Source organism: Dermacentor andersoni, chromosome 8, assembly GCF_023375885.2.
Source record: "Dermacentor andersoni chromosome 8, qqDerAnde1_hic_scaffold, whole genome shotgun sequence".
In the NCBI taxonomy this organism is placed as follows: Eukaryota; Metazoa; Arthropoda; class Arachnida; order Ixodida; family Ixodidae; genus Dermacentor; species Dermacentor andersoni.
This window is the reverse complement of record NC_092821.1, coordinates 139,445,123-139,463,585: the sequence shown is the minus strand read 5'-3', so window position 1 is coordinate 139,463,585 and position 18,463 is coordinate 139,445,123. Positions and strand designations below refer to the sequence as shown.

Genomic DNA, 18,463 nt, shown 5'->3' with positions numbered 1-18,463 from the left:
TTAGGGGTAAGCGAATATTCAAACATTTCGAATACTGTTGACTGCTACATTTTTAATATTTGTACTCGATTCGAAAGCTAGGTATTCTAAAATTTTTCAATATTTGACTGGATACGAATATTGGAAACAAATCGAATATATTACTAGCTGTGCAGGAGCAAACATGGTTATTAGCATTTACTTTTGTCTGAGAAGGTGTGTCTGACTTGGTGCTGAATTTTGCAACAATTTCATGCTGCTGGCGAAATTTCGCCTTTAGAACACGCTTAGCCACTGGATGTCTAAGCTTTGCAGGAAAACCAACCTCTCAATAGCAAGGGGCACGGGATTGCAAATGGCGAGGGTGCATTCTTTTGCAGGTTCCAGCCTTCACTCCTGAGCTTATAGCTTGAAGGCAAATGCGATGAGTGATGACTGGTACAAGGTGCAATGCCTCTTAGCTTACGGGAAACTAATACAGCATAAGGCACAGATTGGCGAGAACAGAAAACTAGCAGAAATTATTCCATTTTCAAAGCTAAGACGAGCCAAATACACAATATTTTAGTATAACGGCTTACTAGACTAATCATTTTCACCAATGACAATATAATTGCGATGTTCCAACATGTTCAAATTAACTAACTTCCTAATAAATGCATGTGCATATCATTATTCTATATCTGATTCGACATTCGATGCTAGGTATTCGTATTCGATTAGTACTCAAATATATTAACATTGGCACACCCCTACTCATGATGCCTCAAGTCTAATACTTATAATTTGTCATATAAACTACGGCATAACTGGACTTGTAAAATTGTGGTTATGTGCAGGGGAAAAGCACTCAAAATCTGCGGGCTTCTGTTTTAATGCACTCCTGCTACATGCCTTGCCATCTCTGACCGCTAAACTTGGCGAGGTATGTCGGTGGGAAGCCATCCAAGCGTATTGTTTATAAACAGCAAAACGGTTCATAGCGTCTTCGCATCAAACAAGGATATGTAGGTATGATCGGGAAGAAAGTGCTCAGACAAAAACGGTATTTTATTCTGAAGCATGGCAAAATGGTGAAAAATATGCCAAATGCATGCAAGATGCATACGATACACAAGACTGAGAGAGGAAGGCAAGACAAAGGAAGTTTTCCTTTCTTTCACAAGCTGGTTGTGACGTGGCCAGAAACGACAGAACCTTTGCGAGCGCTGATGACAACACGGATCCATAATTATACCTTACACGCAACTTCCTCCAACCTGTGAATTTTCCTCAGAAATTGTTTATTCAATGCTCACCATACTTCGAGTTCTCGATTAATTCACTCTTGCCCTCCATCTGCTAGCCTTCTGCTTAAGGAAGACTTCTTAGGGTGCATTCACAGCGCGATTTAACAAAGCTGGTGCGACCGAGTGTGACTGGCGATGAAGGATGATTAATGGCAACAAACATTCACAGTGGCAAGTGCGACAAGTCCATCACTACACCGAAATGTCTAGCGATTGGTACCATTCAATTACGATAGCATCGCCGTCGCCACATAACATAAACGTAGAACACGACGACGTTGTGCTCCTGCACTGTTGATTGCTCCTGCAGCTTTGAGACTTCAGTTGTGGAGCTGAAACATCAGGCAACGACTGACTGACCCGAAGCGGTCACCTTTTGGCCAGAGCAACCACTTGTGGCCGACTTGAACCAATTGCAACCAACAGACCTTTATGGACCAGCTGCCTTAATCCTTTTCACACAGAGACAGAAAAATATATAAATATACTTTGAGATTACAGGGCGATAACAGCTTGCATCGCAGGAACTCTGCAGCATGAACACTGCAATTTTTTGCATCTGAAAGCTGCTTCAAATCCCACAATATTATTTCTGCTCATCCTCGACTTTGCCAGGAAGAAAGGAAAAGCCAACAAGCTCACCTGAATCCCGTGGCTTCACGAAGGGAGCCTCTTCGGGACATCTTGCGTAGTTCGTGCTGTGGCAAAACCATGATGCTGCGTTGCTTGCTGGCAAAGGTCTGGAAGCGGCAGAACGGCGGCAGCGTGCCCTTGTTCTTCTTCACCTTCTTGGTCACCTTGGTGATCTTTCCCAGGTACACCTTGTTGCTTGTCGTCGTCACTGTGGTGCTCATTGCCTTGCCCTCGGCCACGGCCGTAGTCGTCAATGTCTTGGATGTCGTCGCTGCAGCTGCAACGGCCGCTCCTGCCACTTTTGTCACGGCCGAGCTGCCCGCGGACGACGCGATGATCGTTGCGGACACCAGCGCTTTTGCAACTGTCGCAGCTGCCGTTGTCGTCGTTGTCGTCGTGGAAGACTCGTTTTTCTGGCCAGACTTTTCTGGCTCACTTTTGAGAGCGACAACCTGCTTTTGCTGACTGATGGGAGTCAACTGTGTTGCCACCGGATTCGAAGAAACTTCAGTTGGCAACGCCGAAGCGGAAACTTTCTTGTCGATGTTGTTGCTTACCAACGGTGGTGCTTTCACACCAACATTTGTGGGCTGTGCAACTTCATTCTCCACAACAGCAGGCAACATTTCAGTGTCTTCGCCAGCAGCTGTTGCTGCTGCCTCTTCTTTTACGGATACGGGCAGCTCGCTTCCAGCAGGGACGGACGTGTCGTCATCGACAGGAGCAGGTTTTTCTTCGGCTAAACTGGACACCTCCTCTTCCGCGCAAGAAGACACGTCCTCCTCCATGGGAACGGGCGGGTCACCCTCGCCACAAGTGGCCACCTCTTCCTCGACAGAAGCAGAAACATGGTCGCTGCAGACAACTTCCTCCGCAACTGCAGGCTCAGTGAGCACCGTCTCCTCCGCGGCCGTCTCGACCGGGGGGAGCTCGGACTCGTCTGTCTCGACCACCTCCTCGGCCGCGACTGTGGTCATTTCAACATCGGTGCATGGCTCAGGGACATCGGGCACCATATCTTCAGGCTCGTGCTTCACCACAGAGGTGGTCGTGCTGGTGGTCGTGACAGTGGTCCGGGACACGGTGGTCGTGGTGGTCGTGGTCATCTTCTCCACGACAGTCTGCTTTATCTGCGGAACGCAAGCCATCCAACAAACAAGGGCTCAAATGACAAGGTCAGTTGAAGCGTTATTACTTTGCATTTCTCTAGCTACGGTCCCCATAAATACTGAGCCCACTCTTTCACAAACTCCTTTAATTTGAGAACAATTCACAAGAAATTTTTAACTTTAAGGCATAAAAAGAGAAACGAAATTGTTTCAAGTACAGTCAGCTAAAAGAAGTTTATGAGACACGAGTTCCACAACAAATGTCAATTTCTGCTCTGTGACTACAGACTGAAAAACCTTGAATTCAAGGCATGTCCCCAGGCTTTGCAGGGTAGGTTTCTTCCTTTTTCTATTGATCTTTTTGCATACCCTGTGTCTCATAACCTCTTGCAGCCGAATGTTCGTTCATACAAGTGATTATACCTGAAAATCAGTGCATGTCTGCACAAGTTCCTACAGGAAAAACTACTTGAATCAATTTAAGTAAACTAATCATCGCTAAAATGCGCTTTGGCATGTCAACGGCACATTTCTAACTTTGCACGAGCCGAATATCCAGACTTTATGGGCCTTTCCTCGGCCAGTAAACGAGAAGCAGCAGAAAGCGCACCCCTAAAAAAAGAGCAGGCATCTCAACCCACCTCGCTTGCTGGAACACCTGGGTCAACTGGCTTCAGGAGGCTCTGCATCTTGACTGGCGACTTGACTTCTTGCTTGACCACTGACTTGGTGTCTCCATTGGCGATCGCATGGTCGGTAGCCGTGGCAGTTGCCGGTGTCCGGACACTGCTGTGAATGGTAGCCACCTTGACGAACAGCTTAGAAGCCCGGCAGGTGGATGAATAGCAGTTGCCACCGACTGCAGACGCCACTGTGCCGCGCCGGCATAGGGGCGAGTAGCAACGTCTCGCCCTCTCTGCGAGATCCAGGCCCTGGTGAAAAAAAAAAAAAAAATTATCACGAACACAAATCTCAACAGTGCAACAATGTGGCCCCTGGCCACAAGTTCCCATTGAATGGTTTGTGACGAGTATAATCATGCACTCTAAACACAGTTGCACCCTTTGGGGCGCACATTTCTCGCACAACAATAATCGTTATCTGTCTGGCTTGCGTTTCCTTTCTTGAAAACGCTGCGCTTTCTACTTTCCTGTTGAGAATGCTCGGTCATGCTGGTAACGCACATTCCATTCGTGACCTGGACTTATCGGGCTCGCAGCATTAAAGAACGGAAATGCGGGCAAGACAGATGACGATTATCGTTGCACAGCAAATATACACCCAAATGGGTGCAACTGTTTTTGGAGTGTGGTAGCAGCATACCATCTTCACACAGCTAAGCTGCGAATTTAGTAGATCCAGACCAAAAATAATAGCAAAATTCAATGCCATTAAACGGCAGGAAAATTTAGAGGAGATGCGCCTCGAAACAACCTTTTTGTCTTTTTTTTGCTTCGCTTAGGGATGTGAAAATTCTGCGATCTATAGAGTTCTTTATGCACATTTCAAATACATCATTACTTTTTGCCCAGCTGTTATATTTCTTGAGTTATGTCCCACACAATGGCATATATAATGGTCATTGTGGGCACTTTCTTGGGAATTAAATTTCAGCAGAAGGCATCCTGGTGTAGCTTACTTAGCTCGTTGTAGAATGCAAGGTGCCAATATCTATCCAAACAGCATGTACAATTACTGCAACTATGCAAAAAAAAATATTGGACACTAACCAATTTTCTTTTTGCAATTTCCAATTTTTTTCGTCTACTTTTGCAACTACTGCCGAGAGATAACGCCATTTCGAGCAGATATCAGCATTCAACATATCTTGACGAGTATCTATGCCGAATTTTGTTAGTATAGGACAATTATAAGTGCTTGAAGTTATTTTCGTGGCTCGCAAAAAAAAAAAAAATATTGTCGAAGTGCAGTAATTTTTTTTTTTTTGAATAGTTCCACTAATTGTACATGCTGTCTGGACAGACATCAGAACATTGCAGTCTAAAAGAGCTAAGTAAGCTACAGCACGATGCATTTTGTGAAAATTTAATACACAAGAAAGCAGCCACGAAGATCACTACACATTGCCGTTGTGTACCGTATTTACACGATTGTAAGCCGACCCATTTTTTAAAATTTGAAAATCTGAAGTGTGTGTGTGTGTGTGGGGGGGGGGGGGGGGGGGGGGGACTTACAATCGTGTAAATATGGTAGGTAGGACATAGCTCAAGAAATATAGCAGCTAGACAAAAACTAATGACATACTCTAAATCCACCCGAAAAACTTTTTAATTGGCTCAATTTTCAAACCTCTAGTACAAATAATAATAATAATAATAATAATAATAATAATAATAATAATTGGAAGCACCTTCCCTAAAGATAAATTACAACAAAATTTTGGTCCACATCGACAGCCTGGTTTCAGATAGTGTGGACATCTTGCCACCTTATTGTAAAATTTCACCACAAATTAGTTTTATCTCAAATTCGACTGTATTCAGGAGTGCCAACCTAAAAAATGACGTTTATTTTCATGCACAGGCGACAACCAATTATTTGGCTGTCCGAACTCCAAAGCAATGCCTCGACCACCATTTCCATGCTGCCAATTGTGCATTCAGAATAGGCTGCATTCTTTCGACATTGCACGAATCACTCACGCATGAAGTTTTTGAAAAACACATTTCCAGCACAAGTTCAAGCTCACCGAATCCTCAGCAGCGACCATTCCATTGAGCACCAGCGGCCTTGCCACTTTCACTGGCGACTCGACGGTCTCGACGTCCACGTGAGGCTCAGCCTTGATCCTTGTCGACTCGGCCATTTTGTCCTCCAGCTCCTTCAGCTTCAGCCGGCGCTCCAGAAAGCCGTCAATCTTAGTTGTTTTGGCCACCTGCAAATTACCACACCAGATCAGGTCAGGTCATCATTTCAGTGGATAGCAGAGAGGGTAACACCCACCCCAACCGCTTTGCATAAGCATTCATCAATGTGGGTCCACCTCTGGAGGTTATTTCCCAAACAGTTTTGGATTCGGCTACCTATAACCATGAATCACCTTTGGGTAGAGGGTCCGCACGGGCGAGGAGAGGGACTCGGAGACGTCGACCAGCTCCACGACCATGGCTCGGGATGCCAGCATCGCCTTGAGCAGGGTCTCACCGGTAATTTTCACCTCCCTTGTCGTCTCCCCAGGCTCCGCGGATGGTGCAGAACTGTCACCGGTTGCACCCGCCTCCGTTTTCACCTCACTGCCTTCCCCTCCGCCTTCCTTCACAGCCTGCAGAATGGAGAGAGAGAGAATGGACAAACATTGTTTTCTTTTTTCTAGAGCCCAGCCCCCCCCCCCCCATGACAAGGTTCCACGCTAAATTAAATTCTGGGGTTTTACATGCCAAAACCGCAAATGATTATGAAGCATGCCGTAGTTGGGGACTCCACATTTATATTGACCACCTGGGGCTCCTTAACATGCCCCCAATGCACAGAACGTTTCATTTCATTTATTATCACCTTGAAGGCCTGAAGGCATCACACAAGGGGGGGGCAATCCAAACACATGTAAGAGTTGTTATGTACAAAACAACAACAACAACAACAACAAAAAACATGTTTCATCAACATTCAGACGGGGTTGGGTTCCACGACCTCGTGCTTGGCAGCACAACATGATAGCTGCTAGGCCACCGCGGCGGGTGACAGGTTCTACGCTCCACGGAGGGTGGCGAGACCACCCCACTTGCCATGACGGCTAGTAGACTGGCCTACAAAGAGGTTCCTCTGTGCAGGTTGGCAGCCAAGGCCCCCCCATGTTTGTATGTTATGCAGGGATGCAGTGATGTGTTGCCTCTGGGACAGTGTGAGCAGGTGCACGAAACTGCAGGTACAAATCTGCACGCATAGCCAATGAGGCACATTTGGGGCTTATCGTATATTGTGTGATGTAAAGTGTGCATTTGCCTGCCTCAGAAGCACAGTGCGCTTTCTTGGAAAGGAATCGGGCACCCTCGCTACACCCTCTTTGGGCTATAGAGAAGGTTCTAAAGGAGGCGCTTCCTTCTTGATTACCTAACCTAACACAGTCAAACCTTGTTATAACAAAGTTGTGTCCAATACAAGAATAACCATTATTTGTTATAAGCATATATTCCTTACACATCAATATCCGGCAGAGATATTTCAGGTTTGCTTCGTTACATCCGTGTTGGTTATGTCGAGGGCCAACCGTGCCTAGCCTTAGGACAACCCACACCGGGCCCGCAGTACTGTAGCAATGCCTTCCGCTCGGTTCTGTCACTCTTATCATCCATCATTCACGGCCAACTGATCCCACTGATAACGACGGCATAATTTCGCTCTGACCACCGACAAAGCGTGAATAGGAACAGCGTGGGAAAAGGCATCGCTAGAAAACCACGGCCCACGGCATTGCAGCCTCGGCATGGGTCCAGGCGATGCCCAGGGAACAAGCCAGACGTCCGTTCGTTTTCATCCGCGAAGCAAAAATAAAGTTGCCTAATTCTTACTAGTAAAGCTTCACATGAAACTGCAGCAGGCACTGCTCGCAAGCGCCCGACAGACCCACCTTAGCAGCCTCCTCGGCCACAGCCTTGGCCTTGTTCTCGGCAGCGTTGCGCTGCTGCTGCTGGCCGTGCTGCAGGGCGATGACCACCTTGTGTGGGCCCGCCCGCAGGCCCACCGTGTGTGCCGGCACATGCCGCACCACCCTTGTGCAGCTTTGCCACTGCCAGCCGCCCTGGCCCGTGATCCGGTACTCTTCACCCTTTTGTTTCCACACCTGTGGAACAGGAGATAGACAGAGAGAGAGAAAGAGAGAGAGAGTGAGACGGGCATCAGCTTGTGGACGACTCAGTAGGTGATAAAAATGCACCACCTAAAGAGAGTTTGGCAAAACAGTTCTGTAAAAATCTGCAAGGAGGATCTTTAAGCTAGAGGACGTTTAAGCTCCCGAGACTGCAGTGTACGTGTAGTGCACTATATGGAATTCCGAAAGTTCTACGAACCTTTATGCCAAAATTTTGCATTTGTCCGCAAATTTTTGTTTGTCATTATGCTCTGCAATGCACTTCTTAACAGACTTTAACGCGGCTTTACGTGGAAGGGAATAAGAAAGATCTTCAACGTCTACGCTGAAACCAAAACAGCCTACAGAGCTCGGCTTCTGAAGAACTCAACCACCCCCCCAGAACAGGGGGCTATGAATATATTTACTGCTTGAAAATGACCTAGATCTTCTTGTAACAGGCTAGAAAAAGCACATGCCTTCAATTCTTCTCAAAATTAACTAGAAAGCAACTATTTCGTGTTCATAACGTACCAGTCGGTAATAAGAACCGACTCGAAAAGGGAATATGCCCCTGAGCTGTCCAAGTTGGAAGAGGGTAACGAAAGAGAAATGCAGCCATCTACCCAAGAGCAACATGAAGGAAGAAAAAAAAAACCCCAACATGAGTTTCTCAGAAAGGTTCATAGTGGAAGAAAAATCTTGGGGCTCTACAGAGGAAGAACTTCAGTTTGGCCTAGTTGGTGTTTACTGCATATCACATTGACCACAAATAAAGACGGGGACAGCGGAAGAGAACACCGCCCGTGTTGTTCTTGTGTTCTCTTCCGCTGTCCCCATCTTCATTTGCGGTCAATATGAGAAACTACAGGGCAAGTTGGCTGGGCAGGGCGCTCTCACCTGGTGTTTGAGCCCCAACGTGTACTTGACCCAGACACTGCGGTCCACTTCCTCCTCCATGAGCTCTCGCCGCTCCCGCTTCTCCAGCTTCTTCTTCTCCTCCCGCTCGGCCACCGTTGTCCGCCGGAGGTGCGTGTGACCTGCGGGGTGTGAGGAGCACAGATAAATCGCCGCACCCGGCCCTGCTTCCGCTTCCTTTGCAACCGGCCTGCGTCGAGACACGCCAGCGGAAGTGGCAGGGCAAACCACCACTCCCAGCAGCAATGTCCGTAGAGTTTCTCACCAGGTTACCCGGAGGAAAACCTGGCACCGCCCTCTGCTCGAGTTTCCGAAGCGGTGCTGTGCCACCAAAGGAATGTTAAGGCACTAGTATATGGGTGGCTCAACTTGTCACAATGGTGTTCGCTTGGACCAAAACATGGTCATGGCTCCCCAAACGAAGCTTTCTTGGAATGATATTAGAAAGTCGCAATTCACCGCAATACAGTCGAACTCTGTTACACGAAAATGCACACTACTTGAAAATAAGCATGCATTTGTTACACACCGACATTGGCGAAAAACATTTGAGGTTTACTTCATACAGCGTAACCTCGTTGATTCGTTCCTCACTGTTGCGTTTTCCCGGCTGATACACTACATTTTTGTGGTCCCAAACTACAGCCCATATATATATTATGTTCCTGTTTGATATGTCACCATTGTGTAATGTTCCCGCATCACATGTCGTGTTTCAATGTGGTGGCTACATAAATTTAGCTAAGCAGAGGCAAACCAGCTCTCGGATGTTGCTACGAAGAGGACAGATGTGTATTCACGGTTATGCCTGTCAAACCCACCCAGGACCCCGTCCCGAAATGCCCGATGTAGACGATCGTCAGTCTTGAGTGCAACTGTGGTTTTTGCCGGTTCCCTAAGTCAGCTTTGCCGCAACACAGCTGTTTTATGAAGTGAGGCATAAGCAAAAAAAAAAAAAAAAAAAAAATTGCGATGAAGCATTTGAAGAGTGGAAAGGGGCCACTGTCTAGAAACATTGTATGCGTCCCTTAATTACAAGTGCACGCACATGCCGGTCACGGTATGGCTGCCGAGACGTCTCATAACTGGAAGAGCCATTTCTGATGTTGTTGTGGCGATATGAGGCCTTCCTCACTAAAATTATCTCGGCCGTTTCCTTTTTCCCTCTTCAGTCCTTCGAAAAACATATTAATGGGATTCTACACTGTTCCTTAAAGTTGACTCCTATATAGTATTACAAGTAAGCAAATAATAATTAAAAATATCATACAATTGAAGCCAATGTAGTGCGCACAGCCTCATCTTTCGTACAACCATAGCAGCCAGCTGGCAGTGCTTATGTTTGACATAACTGCACTCAGTTCTTAAAACAGTTCTTACATAATAATACGAAAAAGAACGCCTTCTTAAAGCTGCTTTTATTGGAGGCTGCCATTCCGATAGGAAAAACGCTGTTCGTGGCTTCACGGTGTCCTCCCTCTCTAAGAAAGATTTTAACCCAAAGCCACCCACATCCTGGTATTGCTATGCATAGAACCCAGTCAGTGCCAGGTTTCTCTCCAGATAACTGTAAGAAACTCCAAGGCAGTGCCGCTGGAGGCACGAGTGGGTTGACTCAGAATCTAACACCGTGTGTCAGTGGCACATACGTACCAAGCGCAAATCGCGAGGCCACAGAAGCGTTGACATGCTTAGAATCTAAAGAGGGAGGGAGAGGACAAAACACTGTTGACGCACAAAGATGAAACCAAGGAAAACAAAAGGAACACTCACAAAGCGACAGGTCCCCAAATCTGCAAAACCGATTGCATGCCAATTGTTTTGAAACCATCCCAACCAAAAACTGAGCCTTGTCAAGAGGCTGAGGCCCGATTCACCACTTTCCCGACTGGCAACTTGCCACTTTTGAGGATACCACAGATTTTGTGCAACGTTAACCTTCAGCACGGCATGAGTGTAAAGTGACGGTGCTGTGAACGCAGCGACCATAACAACATATTAAAGTGACAAAGGAGACGTGGGTCCACAAATAAGGTTGTTTTTCATTTATGAAGCAAATGAGTTCAATATATATACATAGGAAGCTGCATTTTTCAGCAATGTGCATGGCACATCGCATTTCTGAAGCTATTCATCTCGAAGCAGTAAGCACAGAAGAGTGGAACGACATCTCCTTGAAAGTGGTCGACCCAGAATGCAGTCCCAGGATGCGACAAAGAGAGGCAACGTACCTAGCGAGTCGCTCCAGGCGGCATTGAAGAGGACCGGCTTGACCGAGGCCTCCAGGATGGCCAGGGCGAGGGAGAAGTCGCGAGGCGACGTGCACATGTTGACCGCACGCAGCCAGTTGCCCCGGTGGATGGCCCAGTTGGGGTGCAGCAGGGCGGCGGGCACGCTGCTCTCCAGCTGAAGCAGTGTTTGCCGCAGGGTGCCGACCAGCGCCGCACGGCTGCCGTGCACCGGGCCACCCCACTGCGCCGGGGAGAGAAGACGCGGAGGACACGCCATTGGTCAGCAGTTCCACCTTGCGTCAGCCTCGGCTCGGAGGCAACGTTTCGACAGAAAAGAAAAACACCCTCTTCGCGGCAACAGCTGCTTACTTTCCGTCGCCCTACTGAAGGCAAGTCCTCTTGCATGTGAACTGACCTGCCCTTGTTTTGCCTGCTCTTAAGCTGTTAGTGGTCCCGTGTACACTATAAATTAGCATGTGCAAAATGTGCATGCGTAGAACGCTTTCAACAGCTTTGCAGGTTACGTACCCAAGCTAACTTTTGTATTTAGCGTTGCAGGCTTTGTGCAGCTAGCAAAACACGGCGGTGTACTACGATCCCAAATCAGCCTTTTAATACAGTGCAGTCCACTTATAACGATACCACGTATAACGATATATCGGTTATAACGATGGGTCGACATGAGAGTGTCATTTTATGCATTAGGTCTATGGGGAAAAAAACCATTTATAACGATAGGTTATTCACCGCATATCGGATATAACGATCAAAATTTTGCAGTCTGGACGGCGTTTTCCGTGCCAAATAATCGTAACGTTTGCGTTGCTTAGTTCCCTGAAACGAACGATGTCGAGACGAGGCGATGTTTACCTCCGTAAGTTCGTATCTGCCGCCATTATCGCGCAGCGCGTCTCGCCCCGCCCGCGCACGAGTAGGCGCAGCCAACGTTTGCGCAGCGCGCCACAAGATAGCGCTAGCTGCTTCATGCGCGTCGGCCACAGTCGCTCCGAAAGAGAGAGAAAGAAAAAAACAAGCGACAAGCAAAGCGGCGCGGTGGCGCCCGTCCCGCGTCTCTCTCGCGATAGCAGGCTGACGCCACCGAAGCAGCGTGCAACCAACGGTTCAACCCAGTTCGAAGATAGCGCCGACAAAGCGCAAAGCTGTGTCGCTTGACACGAAGATGGATATTTTGCAGGACTCTTGATGCGGCTTCAAGGTGAGCGCCCTCGTGAAGAAGTATGAGCTCGTCCAGTTAACGATATCAACCATCTCGAAAACCGGGAGCACCGCGATTGTGAAGGCAGGAGCTATCAGCGGCCATTCCGATCAGTGGAAAAGGGGTTAGAGACCCCTTGTACGCCGATGTTGAAGAGGCGCTTTACCAGTGGTTTATCACCAATGGCTTAAAGAAGGCGGGCTTTGTGCGTAAGGGCGAACTTCCCCAACCCGCTGAGACCGACCCGGTGGAAGTCGCTGACCGAGCTCTGGGAGCTCGTTCCTACTGGTGTGTCGAAGGAGGAGTTTTTGACTGCAGACAGTGCTGCCTCGTTCTGCAATGAGGTCACCGACGAGGCGATCGCCGAAGATGTGCTGTCTCGACAGACGCAAAGTTGTGCGACGGTGGCGACGGCATCAGCGACAGTGACAACGAGATCGACAGTGGCTCCTTGACCTCGACCACGATGTCCACGCAAAGTACACTGTCGTCGATCGACTCCTTAATTGATTTTATGCATGCTAAAGGATTGCCGCCAGTGTTCGCGCAGCAGCTGGAATCCATGCACACCGCGGTTGTGAAGCTGAAGCTGCCGCAAAAGCAAGTGCAGATTTCGGACTATTTCGGCGCGCCTAATCCTTGACACGGTCATTGGCGCTAGAAATAAAGTTTGTTTTTCACGGCCTACTGTATACATCATCTATTCTTTAGAGCAAGTAGCGAATTCGAGTTCAGAGCTGCAAAGGTAAAGAGCGCAAACGCGTTTAAATTTTTTTTTTTTTTTTGATAACTGCAGTCCAGATATAGCGATCATCGGTTATAACGATCATATTTTTCGTCTTTATCGATATCGTTATAAGTGGACTGCACTGTACTTGCTCTTCGTTGCAACTGCAAAACGAATCGTAAAGTCGGCGTTCACTTAGCCTCACCTCTATTTGATGAAAAAGCATTAGCAACACTTTGGCACCATCTACCAGATGGTGCCACAGCATTTGGCGGCGCTGGCCTTGCATCTGCCAACACTCAATCAAAAGCCCCATCGAGGAGATGCGCATAGTGTTGCTGTAGCTCTATTGCATGCATCTTCTACATAAACAGCCGGAACAATTTACCAAAACTCCCTAATGAAGAACAGAGCTTCGCCCACCTTGAACTCTGAGGCGGCAGTCAGCGAGAACTTGTGGGACAGGTGCCGCCGCTTGTCCCTGTCCTCGGCGTGCTGGTGTTTGTTCAGGGCGAGGGTGTTGCTGTTGTACTGGTTGGTGAAGCTGCGGTAGCTGCCCTCCATGCCCAGCTTGAAGAGCAGCGACCCCGAGTTGAGCGGCACCGCGCCGGACGCCTTGCCCCGCGTCACCCGCGAGATCTCCCCGTCCTTGGTGAGCACCAGGACAGAGTCCCCGTCGCCGTCCGACGACCCGCCGCCGGACTTCTTGGCGGTCCCCGTGGACCGACTCGTGGTGTCAAAGGCGAAGCTCCGGGGCACCAGCGAACCGGTCTTGGACCGAGTCACGATGGAAGAGCGGGGGCCCGCTGGGCAGACAAAAGGTGGTGCGATGCTTCTGCTCTAGACACTGTCTGGTGGTTGAACAGTCAACGCTTTTGCCTTGGACATTTGAGTCATACATGGATGTTTTGCTTTTCTTTTTGGATGAGCACCCCAAAAAAGTTATTCCTTCCCTCGTCTTAAATGACCTTTAGTCCAGGTATTTCGTTTTTAAATTTTATACTTTCGAATCTTGTTAAAGTCACATCTGACATAAAAATGCCTTCACTATACCCAGTGTTCATTACAAATACACACATATTCTACACTGATATCGGGAAGAAAATTTTTATGCTTACTTTGTTATATACAATGATTTGTTATATCAAGGTTCAACTGTAATTCATTTCAATTTCACTATCGAAACACCATACCATCACTGGAGTACACTCACTTAGTCTCTTGTTTCATTCCCCCCACCCCACCCCCCTACATCGCCTCACTTGCAGCATTCCTGCATCACCTGAACGTAGCCAGGAATCAAACGTGCAATTTTGTGCCCAGCATCAGGACACCACAGCCAGCACATTGAGTGGTCATTACATGACTCTAATGACTGTTCCTACCCACTTGCAACTATACACAGAAAGCACGCTAAGTAGCAAAACATGACTCACTGTCCGGTTCCTCCTTGCCAGTTCCTTTCCCAGCTGCCTTTTTCGCGTTGTCTTCCTCCGAGGGCTTCTTGCCTGCTGCTGCTCCATCGTCGGATTTTGCTCCAGACTGCTCCGATTCCGCCTCTTTCTCTTCACTCTCTTTGGTATCAGGCGTGGCTTTGGATTCGGCTTCTGCCATATCATCTGGCTCCTCTTCCTTTACTTTCACTGAATGTTCGAAAAAGATGGGAAGTGAGCAAGCAAAAATAAAAGCGAAGTGTTCTGATGTGTAACATTCCTGCCACCTTTCTCCGCAAATTTTTAGGGCTGCCGAGTATTCAAAACCATCAAATAATGTATCGAATATTGTCATACTCGATTTGTCCTTCAAACTGAATAGCTGCCACTCATGAATACATATATTTTTTTAGTAGCTTAGAAGTATTTCAGATCATCAAGCGAGCACGATCAAAATTAAAATTGGAGTAAAAGTGTGATAAATTCCATCCTGGTGGCTACAGCAGACGTATAGCACAAGAAGTTAGTGTAGTCCCCTACGTCGCCCGAGTTTTCCTTCTGAACTGCGTCGCACTCTCCCAACAGTACAGGTTATGCAAACAAACTCTAGTTTTGCCCGAGCCTGGATTTGTGCTTTCAATAAACAATGTTTGATAGCATGCAATGTAATGGCAAAAATTTTTTAACATTGTGATTACTTGGGTGTGCACATCATTTTATATTAATACTGAAGAGAGCTGTTTTTTATTTGGGAACTATTCAAAAATTATTCGATATTCAATTTAAGTTGCTTCTGGCGCTATTCAATCCTGATCTGATTCGATCACAAGAATTATTATTTACACATCCTTAGGAATTTACAATCATGCATGATTTGTGCTAAGCTAATGTCCTCTACCCTGCAAGTGCATTAGAAGCCAGCCTAGAATTACCATGTTGGCATACCTGAAGGCTTAACTATATTGGTGTTCCTTTTATCTACAATTAGAGTAAAAAGTGAATTAATGAAAGGTTTAGAGAATATGATCCTTAAGTAACACAAGAGCTTAGCATAAGAACTTGCTTGTAATACAAGATTTTTAAATGTTTTGGCATATGAGATGTGTTCTTTGTATTCAACAATTTTCAGTTCGAATAGCATAGAAAGTCTAACAGTCACTTCATTGAATGCCACATATTACTAGCAAGGGAAACTGCAGAGAAATCTACTGTCAGAGAATAACCAAACAGACAGCAAATCAGCTCCCAAGAGTAGCACAAGGAAATGTTCACAAAATTAGCAGTCCACTGGTTCCATACTGCATAAATTTAACCATAAATTTCTCCTTGACACTCAAAGGACACCCTTGTTACATCTCCTGAGATTGTAATTGATGAGAAGTGTTAGCAGGAATTAGGTGGTTGACTTTTTGTAACCACCATGCAAAGTCAACAACAACAACAACAACAACAACAACAACAACAACTTGGAAAAATTAACCGACACCTTAAATACATTTTTTTTAAACCGTGAATTGAATATAACAAGCTACATGGCGTGCATGGTCGTAAGAATGTACCAAATAAGTTTCCAAGGCCATGAGTAGACCGTGCTAACATTCGCAGGGCTACATCTAGTCAATACTATACATAAATATATAGGGAGGAAGTCCAATTGGCAGAGCATTGCACGGCATCACATAAAGGCTGTGGGTCACACTCCCACCTTGCTGCTGCCCGTTCTTCAACTTACACGTCCTTTTTCCTTGACTAATCCTACCCTCTGCTTTAAAATAAACACAATCAATCAAAAGATCAATTAATTTCCTTTAGATTTTCCTTGGTTTCTTTGTCTGTTAGCTTCGTATGTTTTTTAAAATTTTGCGCAACACAATTTTCACACAACTCTGCCCGACCAGATGGCATGCTGAAGCAACACACATGTGCTATGAGAGACACTGTAACGGGAGGGAGAGCTCCACATTATTTTAAATTGCGTGAAATTTTCCAAGGTGTGCCTAATTTACTAGATAAAGTGTTCAAAAATGTAAAAGCTACTTCAGCGCGTTGTTCTGTTTCCAGACTTGCCTGCATTCGGAACAGTGCCTCAATTGAGACTCCGAATTGTACACTTGGGACTACCACATGCATAGAAAGTGACTACGGAGTGACTACACGGCCCCTTTCTATTTAATTACACGTAACGTCGGTTGCTGCTCTTAATTTTTTTGCACTGTGCACGGGCATTTCTGCATTCCAACCCCATTTCGAAGTGCAGCCGCTGCATCCGGGAATCCAACCCCCAACCTTTCTCACGTCAGAAGTACGCCATAGCCACGGAGACACCCAGGCAGGTTAGTACAGACACCTCGAAGCGTAGACTCACCTACTGTGACCGTTTTGGTGCTGGTCGTCGTGGTCACCACTGTGGTAACCATGGTTGTGGTCGTCACCTCCTCCTCCGTCTCCGTGACGTCGGGCTTCGTATCCACCTCCATCTGCTCCGGAGGTGGCATGTCCGGCACCTCCCCGCAATCCATCCGGTTCTCTTCGCCGCCCATGTCGAGGATGTTGGCGTGCGACGCGACGTTCATTTCCTCCTCCACCATCTGCGGCACCTCCGCGAAGTGGGGCAGGCCGTCTTCGGGTTTGATGGGGCAGGGCATGAGAAGGCTGTCTTCTACGGAATTGAGGAAGCGGTGCGCCGCGCTCTCCAGGCTGGCTGCCGCCAGTGCCTGCGGCGATTAACCGCGAGGTCAGTGTGTAGAACACTGAAGGGCCTTGCCATCCACCAATGGATCAAAATACTGCTACTTTAGTCAAATACAGTCAGACTGTTTGCGAGAAAGAATACACGTGCGCATGCAGTTCGGGAGCCGTACGTCCACGCGACCAATCGGATAAAACGAAGCAAACTTCCAATATGGCTGGCCACGCTCCATTTCAATGAGTATTCTACTGCTATAATGAAGCCCGAAATGCAAGAAACAAAACAGCATTGGTTACAGTTATGCGAACATTTGTTCATGCTCAAGATATGTATTCTAGCAGAACAAATTACTCGCCAAAAGCAACTTGAAACGGCCCATTCTAGGCACACGTGTATACTGGCAAGCGGCTTTTTTTTTTGCCAGCCCTCAGCCAGCAAACTTAAGGAGCCAATCATTTGTGATCGCACCTATCACATATGGCATTAAGATCAGCAGGCCCTTCGAAGGAATCATGCTTGCATTTTTTTCACACGGACCCAATCATGAATTTTTTTTTTTCAATATCAGCCTGTATGCTTGGAATGAATATGGATATAATTAATGAAGGTGTTTTCATCGAGATGAAATTGTACTATAACGACATTCGCAAAACTTCTTTTTCTAAGCACCATCCAAGATTGGACATCGTCGTGGCAATGATTGCATTATCATGCCAAAAGCCATCACGAGCCCAAACTTTGGCAAATCACCAAATTCTCTTGCAAAGACACTGGCCAATCAAGAAATGCTCTAACGAAGACACTGGCCAATCAGGAAGTGCTCTAGAAAACACTGGCCAGTGAGCAAATGCTCTAACAAAGACTGTGGCCAATCAGGAAATGCTTTAGCAAATGCTGGCCAGTGAGTAAATTCCCAAGCAGACTCTGGCTAACGAGGAAATGATCTATACATGAGAAGTCTCGTGAATGCAGATCCTGTTCCTCCACTGAGATGATCCTGTGTACGTGAACTGCGCTAACTCTCCAGACGAGACTCACCGCATTCTCTTCTTCCAACCGCCGCCGTTCCTCGGCCTCCTGGGCCTCCCGCTGTTTCCTCTCCTCTTCCTCCTTGGCTCTCCGTGCTGCTCGCTCTGCCTGCACCTTGACCAGAGTGGCTGCAAGGAAATTGGGTTCACATCTGTGACGCCTTCTGTGTAAAAATTTCATCATATTTTGCCACATAAAGGTACAGCACTTAATGTTACACATGTGACCCTCCATTTCTTTCTTGCATGTGCTATCAAGAGAAGTCTATCGACTGGTCCTCACGTCGTTGCCTGCTATGTGTGAAATGGAGTACCATGACATTCCTTCACTTGAAGGAATGTGAAAAAAAAAATTGCATTTTGTACTCCCCTGCCTGATAATTAGCAATACACTAGCCCTTGAC

At 47.0% G+C, this 18,463-nt stretch overlaps 1 protein-coding gene across 1 annotated transcript in view; it reads right to left on the bottom strand.

Moving 5' to 3' along the window:
* Positions 1-18,463, bottom strand: part of E(bx) (nucleosome-remodeling factor subunit NURF301 E(bx)) — a 54,643-nt gene that overhangs the window by 24,767 nt on the left and 11,413 nt on the right. The window contains exons 4-14 of the mRNA XM_050173897.3: positions 18,070-18,188; positions 16,708-17,056; positions 14,346-14,552; positions 13,333-13,715; positions 10,967-11,207; positions 8,718-8,857; positions 7,599-7,811; positions 6,072-6,293; positions 5,721-5,906; positions 3,652-3,942; positions 1,911-3,031 (exon numbers count right to left, since the gene is read on the bottom strand). Of these exons, the coding sequence (XP_050029854.2) occupies positions 1,911-3,031; positions 3,652-3,942; positions 5,721-5,906; positions 6,072-6,293; positions 7,599-7,811; positions 8,718-8,857; positions 10,967-11,207; positions 13,333-13,715; positions 14,346-14,552; positions 16,708-17,056; positions 18,070-18,188 (3,472 nt within the window). The remainder of the gene's footprint in view (positions 1-1,910; positions 3,032-3,651; positions 3,943-5,720; positions 5,907-6,071; positions 6,294-7,598; positions 7,812-8,717; positions 8,858-10,966; positions 11,208-13,332; positions 13,716-14,345; positions 14,553-16,707; positions 17,057-18,069; positions 18,189-18,463) is intronic.